The sequence below is a fragment of the Puma concolor genome, chromosome D2 (genome assembly GCF_028749965.1).
Source record: "Puma concolor isolate L17-30 chromosome D2, mPumCon1.1.hap2, whole genome shotgun sequence".
Lineage (NCBI taxonomy): Eukaryota > Metazoa > Chordata > Mammalia > Carnivora > Felidae > Puma > Puma concolor.
In genome coordinates this window covers 87,093,256-87,116,097 of record NC_141677.1, presented here as the reverse complement: position 1 = coordinate 87,116,097, position 22,842 = coordinate 87,093,256, and the positions used below count along the sequence as shown (strand labels likewise).

At 45.6% G+C, this 22,842-nt stretch overlaps 1 protein-coding gene across 1 annotated transcript in view; it reads left to right on the top strand.

Annotated features, from left to right (window-relative positions):
• The first annotated feature begins 5,685 nt into the window (after positions 1 to 5,685).
• The window catches only part of TCERG1L (transcription elongation regulator 1 like), a 195,287-nt gene continuing 178,130 nt past the window's right edge, over positions 5,686 to 22,842 (top strand). Inside the window, exons 1-3 of the mRNA XM_086681204.1 lie at positions 5,686 to 6,060; positions 8,147 to 8,293; positions 9,040 to 9,220. Coding sequence (XP_086537330.1) covers positions 5,701 to 6,060; positions 8,147 to 8,293; positions 9,040 to 9,220 — 688 coding nt within the window. The 5' untranslated portion in view covers positions 5,686 to 5,700. The remainder of the gene's footprint in view (positions 6,061 to 8,146; positions 8,294 to 9,039; positions 9,221 to 22,842) is intronic.

Sequence of the window (22,842 nt, the reverse complement as noted above, 5' to 3'; positions counted from 1 at the left end):
ACCCGGTGTATGGAGGAAGCTGATTAGCCTGCAAAGAGGAACGACACGCCTTTGGTGCGTAATTGCCAAAGCCTCTCACCTGCTTGGAGGTGGCGTGGCAGGCTTCCCCTTGACCTCCCGTGACCTCGTGCTACTGGTTATGCCCCGAAACAGTCAGATTGTGTGAAAAATGCACCCGACACTCTACGTTCTTCCCAGTTCAGACCAGACTGCTTCTCCTCCTGAGTTATTTCCAATCAGCAGAAATGTTCCAACAGGTTTTCGAATCGCGGCCCCTCTTACAAGTCAGCATGTGGCAAGGCCACAGGGCAATTAAGCGGAGTGGTGGTCAAATGTGCCTCTCCACAGGGACGTGGATGCTGGGAGTCCCCACCCCCTTCTCCGACCTAGTTAAGAAATCTGGGGAAAGAGCACTTCATGCCGGGCAGATCGGAACCGGGTTAACACGGAGGCTTCGTCTGGCATGAAGTCAACGTGTTTTGACAGAACAAAATAAAAGCATACCTACGTGTAAATGTTTGCGTTGGAATGGGAAATTTGGGTCTGCTTAGCATGCATCACGGCGCTCTCTCGTTGTCTGGTCGGGCTTCGTAGTGAGAGTGCAAACCATTTCGAGTCTCCAAAACCCACAAATCATGCCGCCAGATGTGTGCCAACAACGAGGCAGATAAATCGTCTGGCTTGTGCGAATTCATTGCACTGTGTGTCTCCTCCCTCCTCATCATAAGGGCCGGGTAACCCAGGCTCTGAGACTGCAGACCCCCAAGCCCCCACCCAGCAGCTGGGGCTGCCGGGCAGTGGTGGGACAGTAAACGGCACAGGGAGGGGCCGAGAGCTGCGAGGGCATTAAGACAGACCCCCCCCCAGCACTGCCGGAGCCTGTCTTGGGGGTGCCCCCCGTCCCCCTGTCCCTGACCTCCCTGCCTTCTCAGGTCATCCTTGTCTGAAGAGCAGAAAGCAAGGAATAAGTGCACTCAGAGCACGTAGGACCTCCTGTACCCCCCGCCCAGGGCCTTCTGCTTTTTACGAGTGAGTGTTTGGTGCTGTCACTTCATGAGGCACAGCTGTCTCTCTCTGGCATTCTCTGGAGCCCAGCACCCAGGCTGCCCTGCTGTGGATCTCAGGAAGCCGCCCCTCTGGGTGGACACACCTGGCATGTGGCTTGGCAGATGGCCTGGCTGGGTCCCAGCCCCTCTCCTTGGAAACAACCCGCAAAGCCCTGGCTGTGTCACTGTCTGTTGGCTGGGACTCGGTCAGGTAACAGATCTGTCTCCTGGTCCGGCGGGGGCTCAGTGGAGCTTCCCGCACAGACCTTCCGTTCGCTGGGTGCTGGGGGACAGAAAAGAGAAGCACGTTTGGTCTCTGCCATCCCTGGACTTTCAGCTGAGCTGACCCAAGAGGTGCACGTGGTGACCCAAGAGGTGCCATGACCCAGTATCAGTGTGGACCTGGGGATGTGCGTCCGGGCAGGGTGGAGGCTGAGGGCACGGGGAGAGGAGCATGGTTCCCAAGTTGTCCTGAGAATCCAGGGAGAAACCGCCTAGGGCTCTGGTTTCACAGCGGCCTCGCTCTGTTCCACACGCCTCTACACCGTCCATTATTTGGAACACTTTACATGTGTCATGGGTGAATGGATAGATGGATGGATAGACAGGTAGATAGGGAGATTAGATAGGTAGGTAGGTAGATAGGTAGGTAGATAGATAGATAGATAGATAGATAGATAGACACATAGATAGACACATAGATAGATACATAGATACATAGATTAGATAGATAGATGACAGATAGATAGACAGACAGACAGAGTTTTGTAACTACAAACAGAAACACAGGCAGAGTTTTGTCGGCTACCAAATTCCCATTAGGGCACCTTAACTCCGAATCATCCGCTATTGATAAGTGGGCTCTTCTGAGAATTTTTAATAATGTGGAGGAATGCTCACGCTATGAAGTTGGGTGAAAAATAAGATTTAAATTATATACAGCACAAGGTGAATCAAAACTATTTTGTTAGAAAATGCAACTCAGTATGAAATGCGATATTATAGGATGCATTCCATGTGATGTATACCCAAGACACGTCATCAGCTGGGGTGAGCCTGCCCCATCCCTGCCCCCAGGGACGCCGACAGCTGTCACCCTCAGCACCCGGGCTGACCCAAACCCCGCACCCTGTCCACGACTTTGCCCCCGAACTCCCGAGTGCGTTTCCAGTTGTGACACGGTGCATCTTCCCCGATTTCCCACAGGGGCTTCTGAGTCGTCCTGCTTGGGGCCGCCTTCCCCTCGCTGCTGGTCACCCCCGAAGTCCTCACCTCCAGGAGAGATGCTCAGCTGCACAGGTTCCCACGTCCACCAGCGCTTTACCCGGAAGCTTCTTCTTCTGACCCGGCACTGAGTCAGGCACCACGTTGTCAGCTGTTGCCCCTGCTGTGGCGGCCTTCCTGGCTCTTGTCCAGGACCTCATCATGCCACAGTTGGTGAGTGTTCAGCAGGGGAGGACGAGGTGGCATCTGTGTTTGCTTTGTGACCATGTTCTGGCCGTGTGGGCGGGTGGGCGGGGCGCTGCAGGGGGGACGCCTCCCGCTCCACCTTCCTCCCCTTCTCCGGGGCCTTGTTTTAACTCTGAAGGTCTGGAAGGGAGCATCTGTATCTTTCCCATTCTTCAGATTCTATTACTTTTTATTTAGGAAAACAGAACCAAATAACTTGGAATAAAAAGAAAAGCCTTTTAGAGCCTGCAAAATCTTATTTCATTGATCTCTCCCTAACCCCCAACATTATTTTTTCCTGAAAGGTGAGAAACAATCCAGGACTCGTTAGCATATGTCAATAACTGACATGTTTTCTCACAGTGTGGATCTCCTCTTCCCTGTCGGTCTCAGCTAGAAATTTCTGCTGGTTTTCCCTGAATCACACAGGTGGACTTAGGGCTGTTTTTATTGGTTAGGAGACCTTGACACTAGTTGTGTATAAAAGTCTTTATAAAGAAAATGTCTCACTGAGACAACCGACCTGAATTTGTGGGGTGCCAGCCATGTGCCCCGCCCAGGGCGACCCCCCCCCCCCAGGGGCACTGCCGGGCAAGCAGACCTGCTTACCAGTAGTACAGTATCTATCTGGCACAGAGCCTCCACCTGCGGATGGGCGGGTCCTTGATTTCTGGTCCTCAAGGAGAACAGGGCTTCCTGCTGGAAGAGAGTCCTTTAAATCCCGCTGGGATTAGAGTGTCTATGAGGAGAGCTTCTACTATCTCGGAGCGTTCAGGGTTGTTCCCGGGCTGAGTGGGGTGTAGGGGGGAGACCCTGGGATGAGGCTGAGTGGGACAAGAGCCAGAAGTGGGAGATAAGCCCGTCTCCCGGGTCCCCCATCATATCCGTTAACGCATTAGTGGAAACCACTCTGCATCTGCGCTGTCGCCAGAATCGAGCACGGTACAGGAAAGAATTCAAAGCGTTGTAATAACCGGGTACAGCTAAGCCCATGGCAGGAAACGACAAAAGAGTTTGGACTACTCTGAGCTTATGTGAGTGAACAGTTACTTGGGATTTTCTAGCTGTCATTCAGAGCCAAGTGGTTGCCCAAGGCACCTGCACTCAGGGCACTGGAATCCCCGGGGAGGGAATACATATCAGTAGGTGACAAAAGCTGCTTCGGTAGAACCGCTCCAAGGACAGTGCTGTGTAGGAGTGGGGCGAGAGTCCTCCCCAAGTGCTTGCCGAAGCGCCTGGGATGCTGGCTCGACCCTGCCTTCCCAGGGGCGGGGGGTCAGTGCGCGCAGCCCTGTGTTCACGCAGAAGCAAACGAGCTGGACATTGCCACGAGTGGTCCTCGGTCTCCAGTCCCCCGGTGAGGAAGAAGGGACGAAGACTCCTGTTCAAGCAGGACCCTTTAAGAGGTCCACGTTAGCCTGCCTAAAGACGCCCGCCCCGAAAAGCCTAGTCTGGCTGTGGCCTCAAGATCACGTGTGTATGCACAGACAAATAGATGCACATGAATTAAGGGCTTAAACTGAATAGTAACAGACTCTAATCTGCAGAGCTTTCTGATTTTAGGTGAGAAAAAACCCAAAATCTTGCCAGTACTTTTGCATCAAAGAGAAAGCTAAACTTGCTAATTGAAAGCTGCTTTGCATGGAGGGAAGTAGGGGGACGCCAGCTATGTAAATTAGCATATGCCCGGATCTACCAGAAACCATGCCAGGCCAGGAGGAAATTAGGCAAATTAGGACGAGCACACAAGGCCAGAAGCAAGTTGAAAGCGCCCTGGTGGTCTACCTTCCCTGGGGGGGATGTGGCCTCCAGTTCAGAGGTGATGAGATAATGCGGTGCGAGGGGGTCTCAACTGTGTCCGTGGGTGTGGGTGGGTGGGCGCATGCTGTCCCTCTAGGTCAGGGTGAGCTTTCCAGACAAGCTCTTGGATGCGTGCATTCCAAGCCCGCCCCCCTTTCCGCTTTAGGCGGCCGGAAGCCCCTTCATCAAATGCTGCACAGAAGCCCGGGCTCTGCTCGCTGCTGGTGGGCTTTGCTGGCTTAGCGACCTAAGCAATTTATCAGCACACGAGTCGCCCGGGGCTGGGCTACGTGTCCGAGCCGCTGTTTGGGGCCAGGGGCACACGGAGGTGATGCTGATGGCGCTCCGAGGGACCAGGGTCTGCAGCAGGAGGTGGGCCCGAGCGGCTGCGACGCGCCGCCTGGCGGTGACTGCGTGGGACCGGCGCTGTACCTGCCGGCTGTGCAGGCTCAGGCTGTGCTCCGGGCTGAGCGAGGGTCCTGGGAGGAGGGATCCGTCCTCAGCCCCAGGCAGCTCAGGGTGCTCGGCAGAAGCCGCCTGCGGTGGGTGAAGGCACAGTCCTGTGCCTGGGGGAATCCAGGACCAGTTCACGGTCCTACCGCGGGGCCAACCTGTGCAAAGGCCCGGAGGCGACCTGCCTGCTGCGTCGCAAGGGAGCTAGTGGGGCGTGGGGCACAGGCCGCCGGGGCAGAGGACCTGCTGGGGACTCAGGGAAATGTTGGGAAGATTCTCCCGAGAGATAAATCTACTCGCCCCCAGTGGCGATGGATGCCTGCGGGGCGTCGGGTCCGCGGCCGGCACCCCCTCGGAGCCCTGAGACCCGAGACCCCGGCCCCGCTTAATCCGGGCAGAGGGCGGCTGGCGCGGTGCCTGCTCGCGCCCCCAGCCCCGCCCGGCTCCACCGCCGCCGCCTTGGCCTCCGCTGGCCGCCGCGCGTGGATTCCGCTCCCGGGCCCGGCCGAGCTCGGGGCCCCTCCGTGCGCACCGTCCGCGCCACTCGGCGGCCTCCCGCGCCGCACGGGAGCCGGGGGCGCGATCCGCGGGACCCGCGTCCGCGCGCCCGCGCCACCCCCCACACCCCGCCCCGCCGCCTCCGCCCGCGCCGCCGCTGGGGGTCCAGGGGCGCGGGCGGCCGCAGCCTCGAGTAGGGGCGGGGGACTGGGGGGGGGGGCGCACGGGCCCGGCCGGGGCCCCGGGGGCGGCGGCGGCGGCGAGGGCGGCCGCGCTCGGAGGGGGCGGGCGGCGGGCGGGAGGAGGGGCTCCCCGCGCGGGGCAGGGGCGGAGCGAGCGGCCGCGCCGCGGAACCAAGTGAGTTGGCTCCGGAGCCCGCGCCGCCGCCGGCCCGCACCTCGGGCGCCCGCCGCCCCCGCCGCCCCCGCCGCCGCCGCCCGCGCGGGGATGCAGGATGCTGGTGGGCGCCAGGCTCCCGCGGCGGCGGCGGCAGCAGCAGCAGCAGCAGCAGCCCCGGCGGCGGCAGCCTCTCCTCTGGCCGATGAACGCAGACCCGCCGCCGCCGCCGCCGCCGCCCTGGGTATGGATGGTGCCCGGCGCGGCCGGGCTGCTCCGGCTGGGCGCCGGGGTCGCGCCCCCGCCCGTGCTGCTGACCGCGGCGCAGCCCCCCGCCGCCCCGCTGCTCCCGGGGCCGCCCGGCTGGCCGGCCCCCGGCGAGCCCCTGCTGCCGCCGCTGCTGCCGCTGCCCTCTGCGCCAGACCACGCCGCCGCCGCCGCCGCCGCCGCGCTCCACTACCCCTTGCTGCACGGGCAGGTAACGTGTCCGCGGCCCCCGGCCCCGGCCCCGGCCCCGGGGTCGCCGGCTGGGCCCCATCCCCGCCCCACCTCGCCCCCCCCTCCCCGGGCGCGGCCCGCGCCTGGCCCCGGGGGGCGGCCCCTGGCCCTGCGGCTCGCGCGCCCTTTCCCCGCCCCCGGTGGTCCTCGGCTTCCCGAGCCATCAGGGCGCAGCCTGGCAGCCATGCCTCGGCGACAAAGTTCATGCTTCGACGGCCCGCGCTGCCTCCCGGCAGGTCCTGCGGCCGGTGGCGCCGGGCTGCGTGGGCCGAGCGCTCCGGACCCCGCACCCCAAGGCCAAGTTGGGACCGCCCTGGCCGCAACTTTCGCCCGGGCCGGGGTCGCTGTCCAGAGCGCGGTGCGGAAGTCTCCGCCGCTGCGGCCGCGAGCCGGGGCTGACTTATCGCAGAGAAGTTAATACTTTTACAGTCTCTGCCAGACTTGAAAAGCAGGCTGGGAATCAATAGCTATTTCTGATTCTGATCTGGGTGGGTTTTTTTTTTTTTTTTTTTTTGAAAATAGTCTCAGGACAATGCTTGAGAGAATTCAAACCAATGGAAGCCGGCAAGGAAATCCTGCCTTTAATATTGGGAAATATTACGGGCGATTTCCCCTCCCACCTTGGTCAGCCTGAGTCCACCAGATTAGCTAATGCCGTAATGCACTTTAGAAGAGTTTGGGGTCGAAAGCCTGGAATTAAAACGAAAAAGTGACTGTGCCTTTGATTAATGGTGCAACAGAGCAAGGCAGCCTGCTTTTGGCAAGATCCATTGTTTGCTATCTAACTATGCAGATGCATTTAAATCAGGGAATAACATGTATTTTATTCCAAAGATTGCCTTCATTAGCATATTCAAATGAGTGGTGTGTTAGAATACATCATTTAATTAATTTAATTCCAATATTATCCTGTGGGCTTTTCTAAAAGATATTATTAAACTCCTCCTAATTTGCTCTTTAGACTTAATGATACATCACATATGTGGTGCTGGATATCACATTTTGATGTGTGATGCAGTTCATATTGGGTTTTATTGAATAAAACGTTGGTAGCTTTTTCCATGTTTTGAAGGGGTTGTTATATCAGAGTGCTACCACTAGAGGTGTATAATGTCAAGGAACTACGATTTTTTTTCTGTATAGAACACTGCATTTGTGTGTGTGTGTGTGTGTGTGTGTGTGTGTGTGTGTGTGTGTGTGTAAATTTAAAAAGAAAAATCCAAAACTCTTATCTTCTAAATATTTTCGTGTTACATGTTTTCTGTTAAATAACAGTATTTAGAACCAGAAGAATATTTTCCCATAACAGGAAAATTAAAAAAACGCTTTTATGATCTTAAAACAAATAGATATCGAAACGTTCCATACCATTGAGCAGTGATCTTCCTGGTTCTCCACTGATGAAGATTCAGTTATTTTTAGGGAGACCGTCTCCTAAATTGTCTGCCCCCTTTCAGTGTTTGCTGTTTTATTCTGTGCACTGGGATCTTCGGTTATGTGATAACCTCACTTACCTTTTCTTTGCCTTGGAATGTATTTGCATTTGTGAACCTTGGGAAACTTTGAATCTTAACCCCTTAGCTGATTTTATTTTGAAAATATTGGTTGTGTTGGCTTTTTAAATGATAAGCATAATTAATACAACACGTTGTGTTGAAAAGATTATCATAAAATACAACTCCCTGCTTGCTTATGAAAAGAATTCAAGAATTGTAAGAGGAATGCCCAGCATTTCGTCTTTCCACTGTGGTTTCTCATTATCTCAAGGCAGAAACCCATTTCTTACCACATTCTTACGGTTTTGTGCTTGGAAATTCTTTCTCGGTATGGAAGAATGCAATGTTGGTGATGCGTTGTGATGATTCAAATAGGAAAACTTTTAAATTTTTAAAATTTTGTGAACATTTACAGTTTTCCTCCACTGTTGAAGGAGGGAATTTCTCTCCTAATCAAATGCATACATTTTTAAATTCTTTTTCAAAAGCATTTCCCCCGGTATCTTGTGGCACGACCTAGCTGATCTATTTAGGCTAATGAGCACTCCCTTCTCTTCTCTTGGCTTTCAGTGGCTGTTTGGTGGCCATTCTCCGTCCATAGGACTGACCCCTTCTTCCACTGTGGAGCTGGTGCCCATGTTCCCACATGTCTGCCCAGCCGCTCTTCCTCCTCCTGTTGGGAAAAGTTGGATAGACAAAAGGATACCTAATTGTAAGGTAAAATGCAAGCAGTTTAATTAGATAAGGGGACCTTTAATTATTAATTTGTTGGGTCTCCCCACAACAGCAGAAAACACTGTGCATTTTCTGATTGTAATCTGTAGGTCTAGAGAGAAACCTTTTCAGAGTAAAATCAGTCTGTTCGAAAGCACCAGCAGAGGTGGGGGGGGTGGGGTTCCTTTTGTTTTAACTTAAAAATGTGGATTCCATAGAACAATACGAGATTTCTACTTCCAATCAGAATCTACTTCTAAAAGTTTTCAGTTTTTGAATCTATGACCGTTGATCGGAATCTATATAATTTAAGTATGAATTCTGAAAGCGGGGTTTTCTTGCCGCTATTGCTTTGAGTGTCCACCTTTCTGATGCTTCATCTTGGCGTTTGAATCCAAACCTACTGGCCACACTTTGTTTGCTCGGAAAACTGAATGCAGCTAATATGGTGGCTTGCTCTACGACAGACTGTTGACCTCAGTGGGCTGATTCTTCAATCTGTAAGCGGGCTGCTAGGTTGAAGTGACCAAGCCAATAGTTGAAGACCAGCCCAGAAGACTTTGTCCAGAAGGTGACTGGTATCAGAGCCTCGTGGATCTTTAAATTTTAGCATGATGCTTTTACAGAGTGCCCACTTACAGAATCTCCAATATTCGATCAAGGTTAGGGAAGAGAAATATTTTATAGCAGTGTTTAGCTTTTATCGTGTGTCTTGTCTTAAATGTTACGCTTGCTTTATTTTTGGACAGATCTTTTTTAACAATTCCTTTGCTCTGGACTCAACATGGATATATCCTGAGGAATCAAGGTTGTTCCATGGGCACGAAAAGCCTCACTTGTTGGCGAATCAAGTGGCGATGTCTCTGTCCAGACCAGCTCCTGCCTCCAGGCCTCTTCCCACACTGGTGCTGGCGCCTCAGCCGATACCAGGTTGGTGCCCGGTACCCTATGTACACACACACACACACATATGTGTGTGTGTGTGTGTGTGTGTGTGTGTGTGTGTGTGTGTGTATATATAGCATATATATATATACACACATATACATATGTATATATATACATACATACACATATACATTTGTATATATATACATACGTACATATTTTTATACAGCAAATATATATACATATATACGTTTGCTTACGTCATGTTAATTTTAGGTATGAAAACCATATTTGTCGTTTTAAACAAATGGTTACTTCAAGTTATAGAGTTTTTCACGAGCATGATTCCTTTTTATGAAGAAACTGAGTGTTAGGTATCCCATTTACTGCATTTTTAGACTATGGAATCTGTTTTTAAGATGAAGATATGGTAGAGGGGATTTGCACAGAATCATATATTTATGGCGCTCAAATTTTAGAACAGGACCAAATCTTCTGCCGGTAGCTCTTGGTAGGAGCGCTAATCGAACCCGTTAAACACGTGTTGCCATGCAGACTCAGGTGCGTGTAGCACACTCCTTGATCTAGGGGCAGGGGCACATGCAGGATGTTTATGAATTTTGCCTGCACGTTGGGAGTGATATTGGGACTGGCCTGTAAAAATATACCGTTTGGAAGATGGATTTTGTTCTATCTTTGGAGTCTGGTGGCCTGAAAGAACATTTGTCCTGGAACACACTTCCATGAAACAATTTCTGGATGAAGGATTGTATAATAACCCTATATAGCAACAGGGGAATAAAATCATCTTATGAATTTTTAAATTGATTTTTAAAATCACCTTAACGTAGATCATATTATAAAAGCAAATGTTGTCCATGCCAAGATTATCTTGCAACGCCTTCCATTATGGAATATTTTATGACTTCAGAATTACATTATCTCCCTGTAATTCGCTACCTACCAAGCTTTTCTCAATATGTGTCTCTAAAATTTAGTAATAAGGACATGTTCCTGTGGATAACGCAGTGCTGGTTTAGGAGACGTATTTATTTTCTTCTCTCTTTGCCTATCTTATGTATTCTAATTTGCTATAGATCTTGTTTAGTAATAAATCAGGAAGAACAACTCAACTATTAGTGTTTTTCACAGGCTTTAATGATTCTTGACTGAATCTTCCCTTCTGTCCTTGTAATTATGCATTACTGAGTTATTAAAATCTGAATGAGTATCATACATACATTTATAAACACTTTACGCTGAGATGATCCTGTTTCCTATTTAATTTAATGACCATGAAAGATGATCAGATAGCACGTCGTATGTCAAGATTCTGTGACTTTAACTGGCTTGGGTGCTATCCTTGAATATCAGAGAGACATTTTTCAGTAGACCTAGTTCTCTTAGGAACCCCCTGCTATGAATGTGTGAAATATCTAGTTGAAGAACGTTATGGCAACTTTTCTTTCCTATGGAGATCGTTTATTGTTTGGGAAACAGATCACACTTTCTTCCAAGCATATTTGTGTTAGTTTTACCTTTGCCTTCTGGCTAATCTATCTTAAAGAACAAAAGACAGTAATATTTCTTACTAACTTGGTGGATAATAGAATGACCATTCTGACTTGGTCTGCCATGTGTCAAATCTCTGCTTTCATTTTTCCCTGTTTTTTTTTTTTCTTTTTACTTATAAACCATAATAATATAGCACTTACAGTTTTGCTATCTTCTGGGGAAATACTTGTCTGCCTTCATAGATAATTTTATAACAGTTAAATGCATGTGTTTTGAGAGGGGGGTTTCTGAACTCTGTGAAAAACTTGATGTTTTGATACATTTCAGAATTTTTAGGGATCACTATTCTGGAAAGTATGTGTTAAATGTCTTGTGTCCAAAGAGCACATTTAGGGGTTTGTTTATGTGTTACTAACTGCATAACAGAGGAACTGGGAAGGGGTGCCAGTAACTGGGCGAGGCGGGGGAGGTCAGCTCCGGGTCAACTGAAAAAATGCATCGTGCCAGGAGCACCCTAGTTAATAAGAAAATAAAACTTTATGAAACATTTTCCATGTCAAGTTGTGGATGTATAATTAAAAGTAATTATTAAAATTGCTGTGAAATTTTATATCTTGTTATAAATTGATACATTTAAATATTATATTAATTTGTTATTATATAGTTACCCATTTTATTTTATTTTATTTTATTTTATTTTTTTTTTTAAATTTTTTTTTTTTCAACATTTATTTATTTTTGGGACAGAGAGAGACAGAGCATGAACGGGGGAGGGGCAGAGAGAGAGGGAGACACAGAATCGGAAACAGGCTCCAGGCTCCGAGCCATCAGCCCAGAGCCCGACGCGGGGCTCGAACTCACGGACCGCGAGATCGTGACCTGGCTGAAGTCGGACGCTTAACCGACTGCGCCACCCAGGCGCCCCTATAGTTACCCATTTTAAGTATAAAACTATATCATTTATAAATATCGTATATAATTGATATTTTAAATTGATCGGTCTTGTTATGAATCGTTATATTCATAAGTAAATGGCCTTCCATCATAGATCTATTTTATTGATCTCTTTTCAATTAATCAAAGAAGCACTGTTAGAACTCCAAAAGAACCAGAAGAATGAGCCAGTCCCCCTCGTTTTGAACCGAGGGAAGCTCATTTTCCTTTCTTGGATGCATAGCAATTTCCGCATAATAATTGTTTTTGAAGTAGTGATTTGTACGCAGTGTTGTGCTGTGTGTGGGGCACGGGCAGAGCAGACCATGAGCTCACGTGATGTGACGCTAGAATGCGGCTGTTTGAGTAAGCATGTTGTTTGCCGAACTGAATTAGAGGTTGAAACAGGTAGGGATGTTGGTGTGGGTAGGTGATCCCTGAGACTCATATTAATATCGCCCCCCCCCCCAGATATACTGTTGGTTAGGAATTGGGGTGCCTGGGGGGCTCAGTCAGTCTCAGCTCGGGTCATGATCTCACGGTTCGTGGGTTCAAGCCCCACATCTGGCTCTGTGCTGACAGCTGGGGGCCTGGAGCCTGCTGCAGACTCTGTCTCCCTCTCTCTGCCCCTCCCCGACTCGCACTCTGTCTCTGTCTCTGTCTCTGTCTCTCTCTCAAAAATAAACAAACATTAAAAAAATTTTTTAAAAAAGAATTAACTGCACAGCAACAGGGTCTCATGTAATATTAGCACAACTTCGGATTTGGGTAAGTCTTCAGAAGTCTAGTAAATATTATAAAGGACTTAACTTTATTTTGATACATCCCCGTCTCCCTCATGTTGACCAGAATAGTGATGGTCCGCCACCATATGCAGGTCTGAAAAAAAGCCCACTGACCAGTTTTAATCATGGAAGCGGATAGTTAATATCCTATTCCCGCCTTCTTTCATCAGGTAGGCTGTCACTGTGCACCCCTCCCCTTCCCCCCCCCCCCCCCCCCCCGCAGGGGTGACGCCTGAGCCAGGGCCGTGCGGGGCGCCACGAGGGAGATCATGCTCCAGTGGGGCTTAGGCAAGTTGGCAGATAAAGTTACACCACACGGATCATGTATGCTGGCTGCAGGCCTTCGAGGAGATCTTAGGAGGGGGATTGTCAGGAAAGACCCCCAGGAGGGTGACGCCACCGGAAACACACGAGCAAGACGTGGCCGAACTTTAACGGGGCAGGAAGAGTGGAATGGGATTCCAAAGAAAGGGAGTGGAATGTCCCAAGACGCAAACACATGGGAAATGTTGCATCCGGTCATTATAAGCAGCTGGGTGTGGCGACACCACAGAGGCAGGTAGGGGGAGAAGGGATGGGCGGTAGTAAGTGGGCTTGGATCTGGGATCAGCAGACGGGCCCCATCATCCCTCTGGTTCAGTTGTGAGGAAGCCGCCGCTCTTCACAGAGTGCTGTGGAATTTTCCATCCTTCCTTGGCTGAGGACCCGTGGTCCCTTCAGCACAGTGAAGCAGAACAGACACAGAGAAGACAGAGAGTTTTCTCATTGAAAAGTAAATCCCAGCGTTTAAAAATATGCAAAGTTACAGCTGTACTAGAAACTTAGGTCTCTGATGAATAATTTAGCGGCTTTTTAAGGAATTATCCCTAATTAAAGTGTGAATGGGTTGCACTGAGAAACGAGCCAGGACTCACTCATTCCCAGACATCAGAAAGTGATTCAGGGCAGGACTGCTGGGGAGGAGAGGCGGCTTGCCACCAGCATGGCCTCCCTCCCTTGGGAAAATCCCCCAACAACGCCTGGTCAGAGATGACCAGGGAGAGAGGGAGAGAAAATGGAAGCTGAAGTGCGGAACTCTGCTTCATGAAAGGCTTATTTACTCAACAGATGAGGAAGAGAAACAAACCTAGGAAAAGGTTCTTGCACAGGAACTTGTAAATATGTTGGGTAAATCAACTTTTGGTTTACCTCAGTAGGAAAAAAAAAAGTTTTATGAAAAAAGCAGCGAAAAATGAGATCGAGAGGGAGCTGGTCAAGGTGCAAAGTCGTGGGGAAGATAGTTTGAAGAGATGAGGAGATGATACAGGGAAATTTTGAACCCTGGCCATTAAAATCGATAAAGAGAAGAACCAATTCTGGACGTAATGACAGATGACAGCACAGGAAAAGTCTCGAGCGTATGTATCTGGGACAACGAAAAAGATGAGAATAGCTAGAGAGAGTGGTGTGTAAAATAGAAAGCAAACGGCACGTCTATTTTTATTTGACCTCCATAGGAAACGGAGTGCGGCTCAAGTATTACCCGCGGCCGGGCCGGCTATCTTTCTCGCTATTTCCTGGTAAATTTTATGCATGGTAGGGGCACCACTTAACACAGGAGTGGACACAGCTTCACATCATCCTACAGTATTAGATGCGATTGGTTGTTGGGGAAGCTTTAGAGAATCATGAGCAAAAAGTTTGTGATTGAAGAGACGTGTGTCCAACGGGAAAGTCATATGCGTAAGCAGGGAAAAGACGTTCTCGAGTAAGCCACGATGAGCTTTGTCGCAGCAAGTTTTCACCTCAAGTTCGACTTTGTCGGAAGTGAATCCTGCCTCTGTCCTACCTGGACAACTGTTCCACGGCACGCCTCCCTCTTTCCTGTCAGTGTTGCCTCGTCGTTTGTTTTAAGCTCAGGTTAATCATTGAAAGGCACAGCCTCTGCCTTTGCCTTTTAGAGATGTAGCTCAGCATATTTAGAGTTGATTTCCTGTTTTTATATTTCTTCTGCCATATTATTGTATCCTGTTTCTAATGGTATTTTGTGATTCCTTTTTTAAAATAATTTTTTAAGTTTTTATTTTAATTTTAGTTAGTTAACATACGGTGTTAAGTGATATTAGTTTCAGGGGTACAATGTAGTGGTCCAGCATTTCCATACATCACCCGGTGCTCATCAGGACAAGTGCACTCCTTAATCCCCATCAGCCACTTCGCCTGTCTTCCTACCCTCTTCCTCTCTGGTAGCCATCAGTTTGTTCTCTGTAATTCCTTTCTTTTACTCTCTTTTTACTCTCTTGCTGTGCTATCTGTGTTTTGACTTTGTTCACGTGTGTTTTATATGGTGATTCGGAGTGTGTCAATACTGATCCTCCCTTCTCAAGCAATTACCAGTAAGATTTTGAAAGGCAGACTTGATCCTCTGTTTCCTCTGATTTCCAAACCATGACAGCACTATCTACTTCAGAATTCTTCTATAGAATATGAGAAGTTTGGGGAAATTCTGTCGTAAAAATGTACAGTCTCTCTTTAATATCTTCTACTAACTGAGAAATTAATCTAAGGCAAGAACCAAGAGTGGGATTAGTTAGGCTTCAAAATATCTATAACTATCAACCATCTGTCAATCGTACAGAATACTTGTTAATTTGGTTACAGGAATGAGTGAAAAAGTCCAAGCAATATTCTTCCTAGAGAAGGAATTACAATAATGATAGTGATTTGAATAGACTACCTCAAATTGTGTTGTGTGTAACTAGGGAGACGAGAAATGAGAGATGTGAGTACGAACGTACAAACTCTTTTAAAATCCCTCAACTTTGTTAAAAGCAGCAGAAACACTAGAAAACTCTCATACTTGAAGCCCAGATAACGTTATCTGCATCTGAGACTGGACCAGGGCTCCTGCCCAGCCTAGCACAGATGAGTGAGGGTCACAGCCGTCTGCCACTTACCAGGGTAAGACCTGGAGAGGGACCCTTCTTCTGTGGGGCAGGAATATGAGGATGGCTGAAAATTGAGGGGGGGGGTGCTCAGATATTAGGAAAGTCTGTCAGATACCCCAGAGCTTATCCTCAGCAAAAGGCATCGTTAAAGGGCTTCGAAGCCTATGGGACACTGAAGGCAACTGCGGCAACAAAATCCAAATCCAGGTCAACCCCCGAATACGCTGACGTACCTCATTCACTAGCAGCTTCACAGAAGAAAGGGCGTGCCCACTTCTAGGAGTAAATCCTATTTGCCCCACTCTCGGTTTTCTATCCACGATGTGTGGCATTCAATTAAAAAGTTACAACACACACAAACCAAGCAAGAGATGCTAAACTATCATCAAGAGATAAAGCAAGCCACAGAACCAGACCCTCAGATGCCGCAGATGTTGGCGCTTTCAGACGGGGTCTTTGAATTACTGCGATTCATATCGTCATGCGTTTGTGGAAAAGGAGGACATGAACAGATGGAGAATTTCATCACAGATATGGAAAATAAAAACAACAACCTGAAATACTAGGGAAAAAAAGCATATTAGAAAAAATGAAGACTACTTTGGTGGGTTCATGAATAGATATGATTGCGTCCGAGGGAAGAACGAGCCAATGTAGAGACACATCAATGGAAGTTACTGAAATGGTAATGCAAAAACGAGTGAAATGATAGAGGTTTGACATTATAACAAATGGTTTAACACATGTATTCACTGAACTCTGAGGAGGAGGAGAGAAACCATGGCAAAAAACAAAAAATTATTTGAAGAAATAATGACCAAACATGATTTTAAAAATTAGGGAAATTGTCAAAGCATGGCTCCAAGAGACTCAGCAAACTCCACGACTGAAAACTAGACAAATCACTTTAAAACTTCTGATTCAAAGATTAAAATCAAATCTTGAAGACAAATAAAGAAAAAAGGCACATTACACAGAAACAAAGATTAAAATTGTAGTCTTACTGTCAGGACCTATATAAGCCAGAAGGCACAAAATGACATCGGAAAAGGACCAAGATAAAAAATCTCTTCTCAAGGGGCACCTGGGTGGCTCAGTTGGCTAAGTGTCCAACTCCTGGCTTCAGCCCAGGTCATGATCTCACAGTTTGTGAGTTCAAACCGTGACCTGGGCTGTGTGCTGGCAGCACTGAGCCTGCTTGGGATTCTCTCTCTCTGCCCTTCCCGTGCTGGTGCTCTCTCTCTCTCAAAATAAATAAATAAAATGTAAAAAATGTCTCTTCAAGACCTTTTTACCAAGATAAAACAGTTCTCAAAAACAAGGTGAAATAAATATTTTCCCAAACAAACTAAAGCTGAAGAGAATTCATTGTCAGCAAACCTGTAGTTCAAGAAATATAAAGAAGCATATCAAGCAGAAGTAATATAATAGCAGGGAGAAGCTAGCATGTGCAAAAAGAAATAAGAATCCTAGAGATTAAATACAGTAAGGTAACATATATTTTCCTTCTTCTTAATTGCTCTTAATTGCTAACTGTGTAAAGGATGAGCAGTAGTGATATAATATACGTAGATGGCATATACAAAATCAACATATATGTTGGCGATCACAAAGAGGGGAAGGGAGAAATTGGAAGGGTAGAGCTGTACGTCTATTACATCACACATCAAGGGTTATATTATTATTTGAAGGCAAACTCTGGTGAAGTAAATGCATATTATAAAGCATGAAGGGAGCGCTCACAAATTATTTAAAAGGTTGTAACTAATAAAACAATAGTGGAGATAAAATTAGAATCATAACAAATAACACAAAAGCAAGCAGAGATAGGAAGAAAAGGATCAAAGTACAGATGGAACAAATGTTAAAAAAAAAAATAGTAACTACAACGTGGTAGGTTTAAGTACAAAAGTATCAGCTCCCAAATTAAAAGGCAGTATTCATCCTCAAGTATGTGATGTCCATAAGGAAGTCATTTTAAAAATAAACATATACAGTAGATAAAAGTGAGACTATAGGAAATACACAGCATGCAAGTACCAATCAGAAGAAGGCTGGCGTGTCTGCATTAATATTAGGCAGATTGGAATTCAGAGCAGGAAGTATTACCAGGGATGAAAAAGGACATTATGTAACTAATAAAACATACTTAAAAACATACCAAGAAGGCATGACAATTCTAAACGTGTCTCCATGTGGGACGCCTGGGGGGCTCAGTCGGTTGAACATCCGACTTTGGCTCAGGCCATGATCTCATGGTTTATGGGTTCAAGCCCCACGTTAGGCTCTGTGTTGACAGCCCGGAGCCTGCTTCAAATTCTGTGTCTCGCCCTCTCTCTGCCCCTTCCTTGCTCCCATTCTGTCTGTCCGTCTCTCTCCGAAAAATGAACAAATATTAAACGTGCCTGCATGCAGTGAGAGAACATCAGCATGCATGAAACAAGGATGGACTGAACAAAGAAGTAGACCAATAGTAGCTGGAGACTGCAGCACTCGTCTCTCAGGAGTTCACAGAGTGAGAAGGCGAAATATCAGTGCAGACGTAGAGACCTTACACAGGACCGTCCGCCAGTTTGATCAAATCGACGTTTATGGAACACTCTGCTTAACGAGATCAGCGTGCATAGTTTTTGTGTGATTCACCAATATAAATCATATTCCTGACCAGAAAGCAAGTCAACAAATCTTAAATAGTTAAAGATGTATATCATCTGTTCTCTTGCCACAATATGATTAATTTAGAAATCAGTAGCAGGGAAAAAAAAAAAAAGTCCAGAAAATTTCCAGGTATCTGGAAATTAAACGAAAAACTGTCAGGTGCTGTATAGCTGAAAGAGGAAGTGATGGAGGAAATGTAAAAATATTTAGAATTGGATGTAAATGAAAGTCAATTTTAAAAATTCTTGTGGGACATAGCTGAAGCAGAGTATGGACAGAAATTTGTTGCATTAAAATGCCTATATTAAAAAAAGAAATTCTCAAGAACATATTAGCAAATTGAATTCAACACATTAAAAGGAGCATATGCCATGATGAGGTGGGATCCATCCCGGGATGTGGGGATGGTTCAACACCTGCAAATCAATAAATGTGCATCACATTAAGAGACTGACAGATGAAAATCATATACTCCTCCTAATAGATGCAGAAAAAGCATTTGATAAAATACGATATCCTTTCATGATAAAAAAAAACAAACCCTCAACAAACTGAGTACAGAAGGAACATACCTCAACATAATAAAGGCTTATGTGACCAGCCCTCGGGTGTCATTGTACTCAACAGTGAAAGGTTGAAAGTTTTTTCTTTAAGATCAGAAACAGGACAAAGATGTCCATTGTCACCACTCTTATTCAACGTCGTACTGGAAGTCCTAGCTAGCGCAATCAGGCCAAGAAAGAAATAAATAGTATCCAAAACAGAAAGAAAGGTGTAAAATTATCTTTATATGCAGATGATATAATCTTATATGGAGAAAATCCCAAAGGGTAAGCCAAAACTCTGTTGGAACGAATCAAATTCAGTAGACTTGCAAGACACAAAATCAACATACAGAAAGCAGTTGCCTTTCTGTTTCACTACTTCTATTTTCTATTTCACTAAAATATCTGAAAAAGAAATAAAACAATCCTATTCACAATAGCATTAAAACCCATAAATAGTTAGAAATAAATTTAACCAAAGAAGTGAAAGATCTGTGCTACGGAAACCACAGGACTTTGAGAAAACAAGTTGCAGAAGACACACACACACACACACAAAGGAAAAAAAAACATTGTCTGTGTTCATGGATCAGAATAATTCATATTGTTAAAATGTCCATATTACCCAAAGCCACATATATAGATTCAATGCAATTCCTATTAAAATTCCAATGGCATTTTTCACAGAAATGGAAAAAAATCCTAAAATATTTATGGAACCACAAAGGACCCTGAACAGCCGAAGCAATCCTGAGAAAAAAGAATAAAGCCAGAGGCATCACATGCCCTGATGTCAAACTATAATGCAAAGCCACGGCGACCAAAACAGCATGGCATCGGCATAAAAATGGACACATAGACCAATGGAACAGACTAAAGAGCCCAGAAGTGAACCCCTACATATGTATGAAACTACTATTTGACAAGGGAGCCAAGAATGTTCAATGAGGAAAAGATAGTCTCTTCTGTAAATGGTGCTGGGGAATTGGGTGACCACAAGCAGAAAAACGAAATTTCATAATATATAAATGTTGAATTACTATGTCATTCACCTGAAACTATTATAATGTGGTAGATCAGCTATACTTCAATTAAAAAGGCAAATTTAGACCCCTATCCTACACACTCACAAAAATTAAAGACTTAAACGTAAGACCTGAAACTGTAAGACTCCTAGGAGAAAACAAAGAAAAAACTCCCTGATGTTGCTCTTGGCAACGAGGTTTTGGATATGATGCCAAAAGTACAAACAACAAAAGCAAAAGTGCAAAGGTGGGACGACATCAAACTTAAAAGCTTCTGCACAGCCAAAGAAACAATCGAGAAGATGAAAGAACAAGTTATGGAATGGGGGGAAGTATTTGCAAACCATGCATCTGTCAAGGGCTAATGTTCAAAATATACAAAGGACTCCTACAACTCAGTAACAACAGAGCACACGATCCAGTTAAAAAATGGGCAGGAGAACTAAATGGACGCTTCTCCAAAGAAGAAGCCCAGATGGCCAACAGGTACGTGAGAAGATGCTCAACATCCGTCATCATCAGGGAAATGCAAATCAAAACCACAGTGAGACACCACCTCACACCTCTCAGAATGGCCGCTGTCGGAAAGACAAGAGATAAGTATTGGTGGCGGTATGGGAAAAGGAAACACTTTTGCACTGTTGCTGGGGATGTAAATTGGTGCAGCCACTGTGGAAAACAATATGGAGGTACCCCCCTCCCCAAATTAAAAATAGAACTTTCCTGTGATCCAGCAATCCCACTTCTGGGTATATATTCAATGAATCGAAATCAGGATCTGGAGGAGACACCTGCACTCCCATGTTTATTGCAGAATTATTCACGGCAGCCAAGGTATGGAAGCGATCTCAGTGTCTGTCTGTGGATTAATTGATAAAGGATAAAAAAGATGCGGTACATATACTTAATGGGATGTTACTCAGCCACGAGGAAGAAAGAGGTTCTGCTGTTTGTGACACCACAGATGGACCTTGAGGCTGTCGTGCTAGATAAGTCAGGCAGAGAAAGACAAATACTGCGTGATTTCACTTCCCAGCACAATCTAAAAAAGCCAAACTCACAGAAACAGAGAGGAGACGGGGGATCGCCAGGGCAGATGTTGGTCAAAATGCACGAACTTGGAGTTAGAAGACAAATACATTCAGGGGATCCGAGGCGCAGCTTGGTGTTGATACTCAACAACACTGTGTTTATACACTTTGAAGTTGCTGGGAGACTAGATCTTAAATGTTCTTACCAAAAACAGAGAAACAAAGAAAACCAGAAGAAAGTTCTGAAATCAATGATCAAAGCTTCCACCTTAAGAAACCAGAAAAGAGACAGAGCTAATTAGCCAGAAACAAGCAGAAAGAAGGAAATACTATTGACAAGAGCAGAAATCAAAGAAACTAGAAACAGAAGAATATAAAGAAAATCAATGAAACCAATGGCTTTATTTATGTGTTTGTTTATAGAATGGTCAATACAACTGAAAACCCCCTGGCTATAGAGAATAATTAAAAAAAGAGAGACAACACAGATTGTTGACGTCAGGAATCAGAAGAGGGACATCACTATGGGTCTTAACATAAAAATGAAACAGAAAAGTATTATAAACTACGTCATGATGATAAGCTCAACAGTTTACATCAAGGAGACAAATTTGTTGTGAGTCACAAGCTACCCGTGCTCACTCGAGAAATGAAAAACATGAATGGCACTGTGTTATTAACAATATTGAATTCGTAAAGTCAGTCCTTCCAACAGCGAACACTCCGGACCCAGACAGCTTCAGTATAGTTCTACCCAATATTTGAAGAAAATGATACTAAATTTAAGTAAACTTGTTTGGAGATAAAAGCGGGAATAACATTTCTCAATTTTAATTAATTAATTAGCTAACTAATTAAATGTACGTATGCATATGTTTCTTTTTGAGGTCAGCGTTCCTCTGATACAGAACTCGAATAGTGCAAAGAGAGACAGTTACACACCAATATACTTCATAAACAGAGATACAAATATCCTCAACATGATATTAGCTAATATGTAAAACTGCTAATACATCATGACCAAGCAGGGCTTCTTCTAGGAAATCAATGCCGGTTCAACATTAGCAAATCAATGTTATTTACTTTACCAAAAGGATAGAGAAAAAAAAGCAATATGACCATTTCAACGGATGCAGAAAATACATTTGTCAAATTCAGCATCTCTTCAGATTAAGAAAAATAAAAACAACAAACAAATCTTGAAGTCAACTAGGAATTACAGGGAGCTTCCTCAGACGAAGAAAGGGCATCTTTTAAAGAGTCACAGCTAATATTATATTTACAATATAATATTATATTAGTGAATTCCTGATGCTTTTTCTCAAGGCAAGGATTTATGCTCTCCGTACTCCATGCAAAATTTTACTAGAAGTCCTAACCAATGCAATAATACAAAAAAAGAAAAGAAAAGAAAAACATACAGTCAAAATGCAAAAATATATAGACAAAATGATTGCATATAGACCATCTCAAAGAGTTTACCAAATGCCACTAGTTCTCATAAGTCAAGTTAGCAAGTTGCAGGACACGAGGTTAGTGTGAAAATCCACTTGTGTTCCTGTATTACTATTGATGAACAATTGGAAATTAAAATAAAATAGCAGTAGCGTTAAAACACCAAAAAACAGGTTAACCTGCTAAAACATATGCCCTGAAAACTACAGAACATTGATGGGGGAAATCAAAGACATTAATAAGTGGAGAGATGTTTTGCATTAATGGGCTGGAAGACTTAATGGTAAGATATCAGTTGTCTCCAAATTGATCTATAAACTCCACGTAATGCTGACAAAACGCCAGGTCCTTGAAATTGACAAGCTGAGTCTATCTGGAAAGCTGAAGAAAGAGGGACAGCCACAGCAGTTTGGAAAACACTGCGGAGGAATCGCGCATAACTGATTTGAACGTTCACGATAAAGCTGCAGGAATGAAGAAGAAGCATAGGAACAGAGATCGATAGAACGTAGCAAGAGACCTTCCACAAACAGGCACACACGGGTAGGGTTAATTTATTTTTGACAAAGGTGCAAAGGCATTCAGTACAGAAAACTTGCCTTTTGCAATGAACAGCTTAGGAACAATTGAACATTCATCTTTGCAATAAACAAACAAACCCTAACCAGTACTTTGTATCATATACAAAAATTAACTCAAAATAGATTACGGACTTCATTATAAAAGCCAAACCCCTAGAACTTCTGAAAGGAAACATAAAAGTTTTAACCTTGAATTAGGCAAAGGTGGC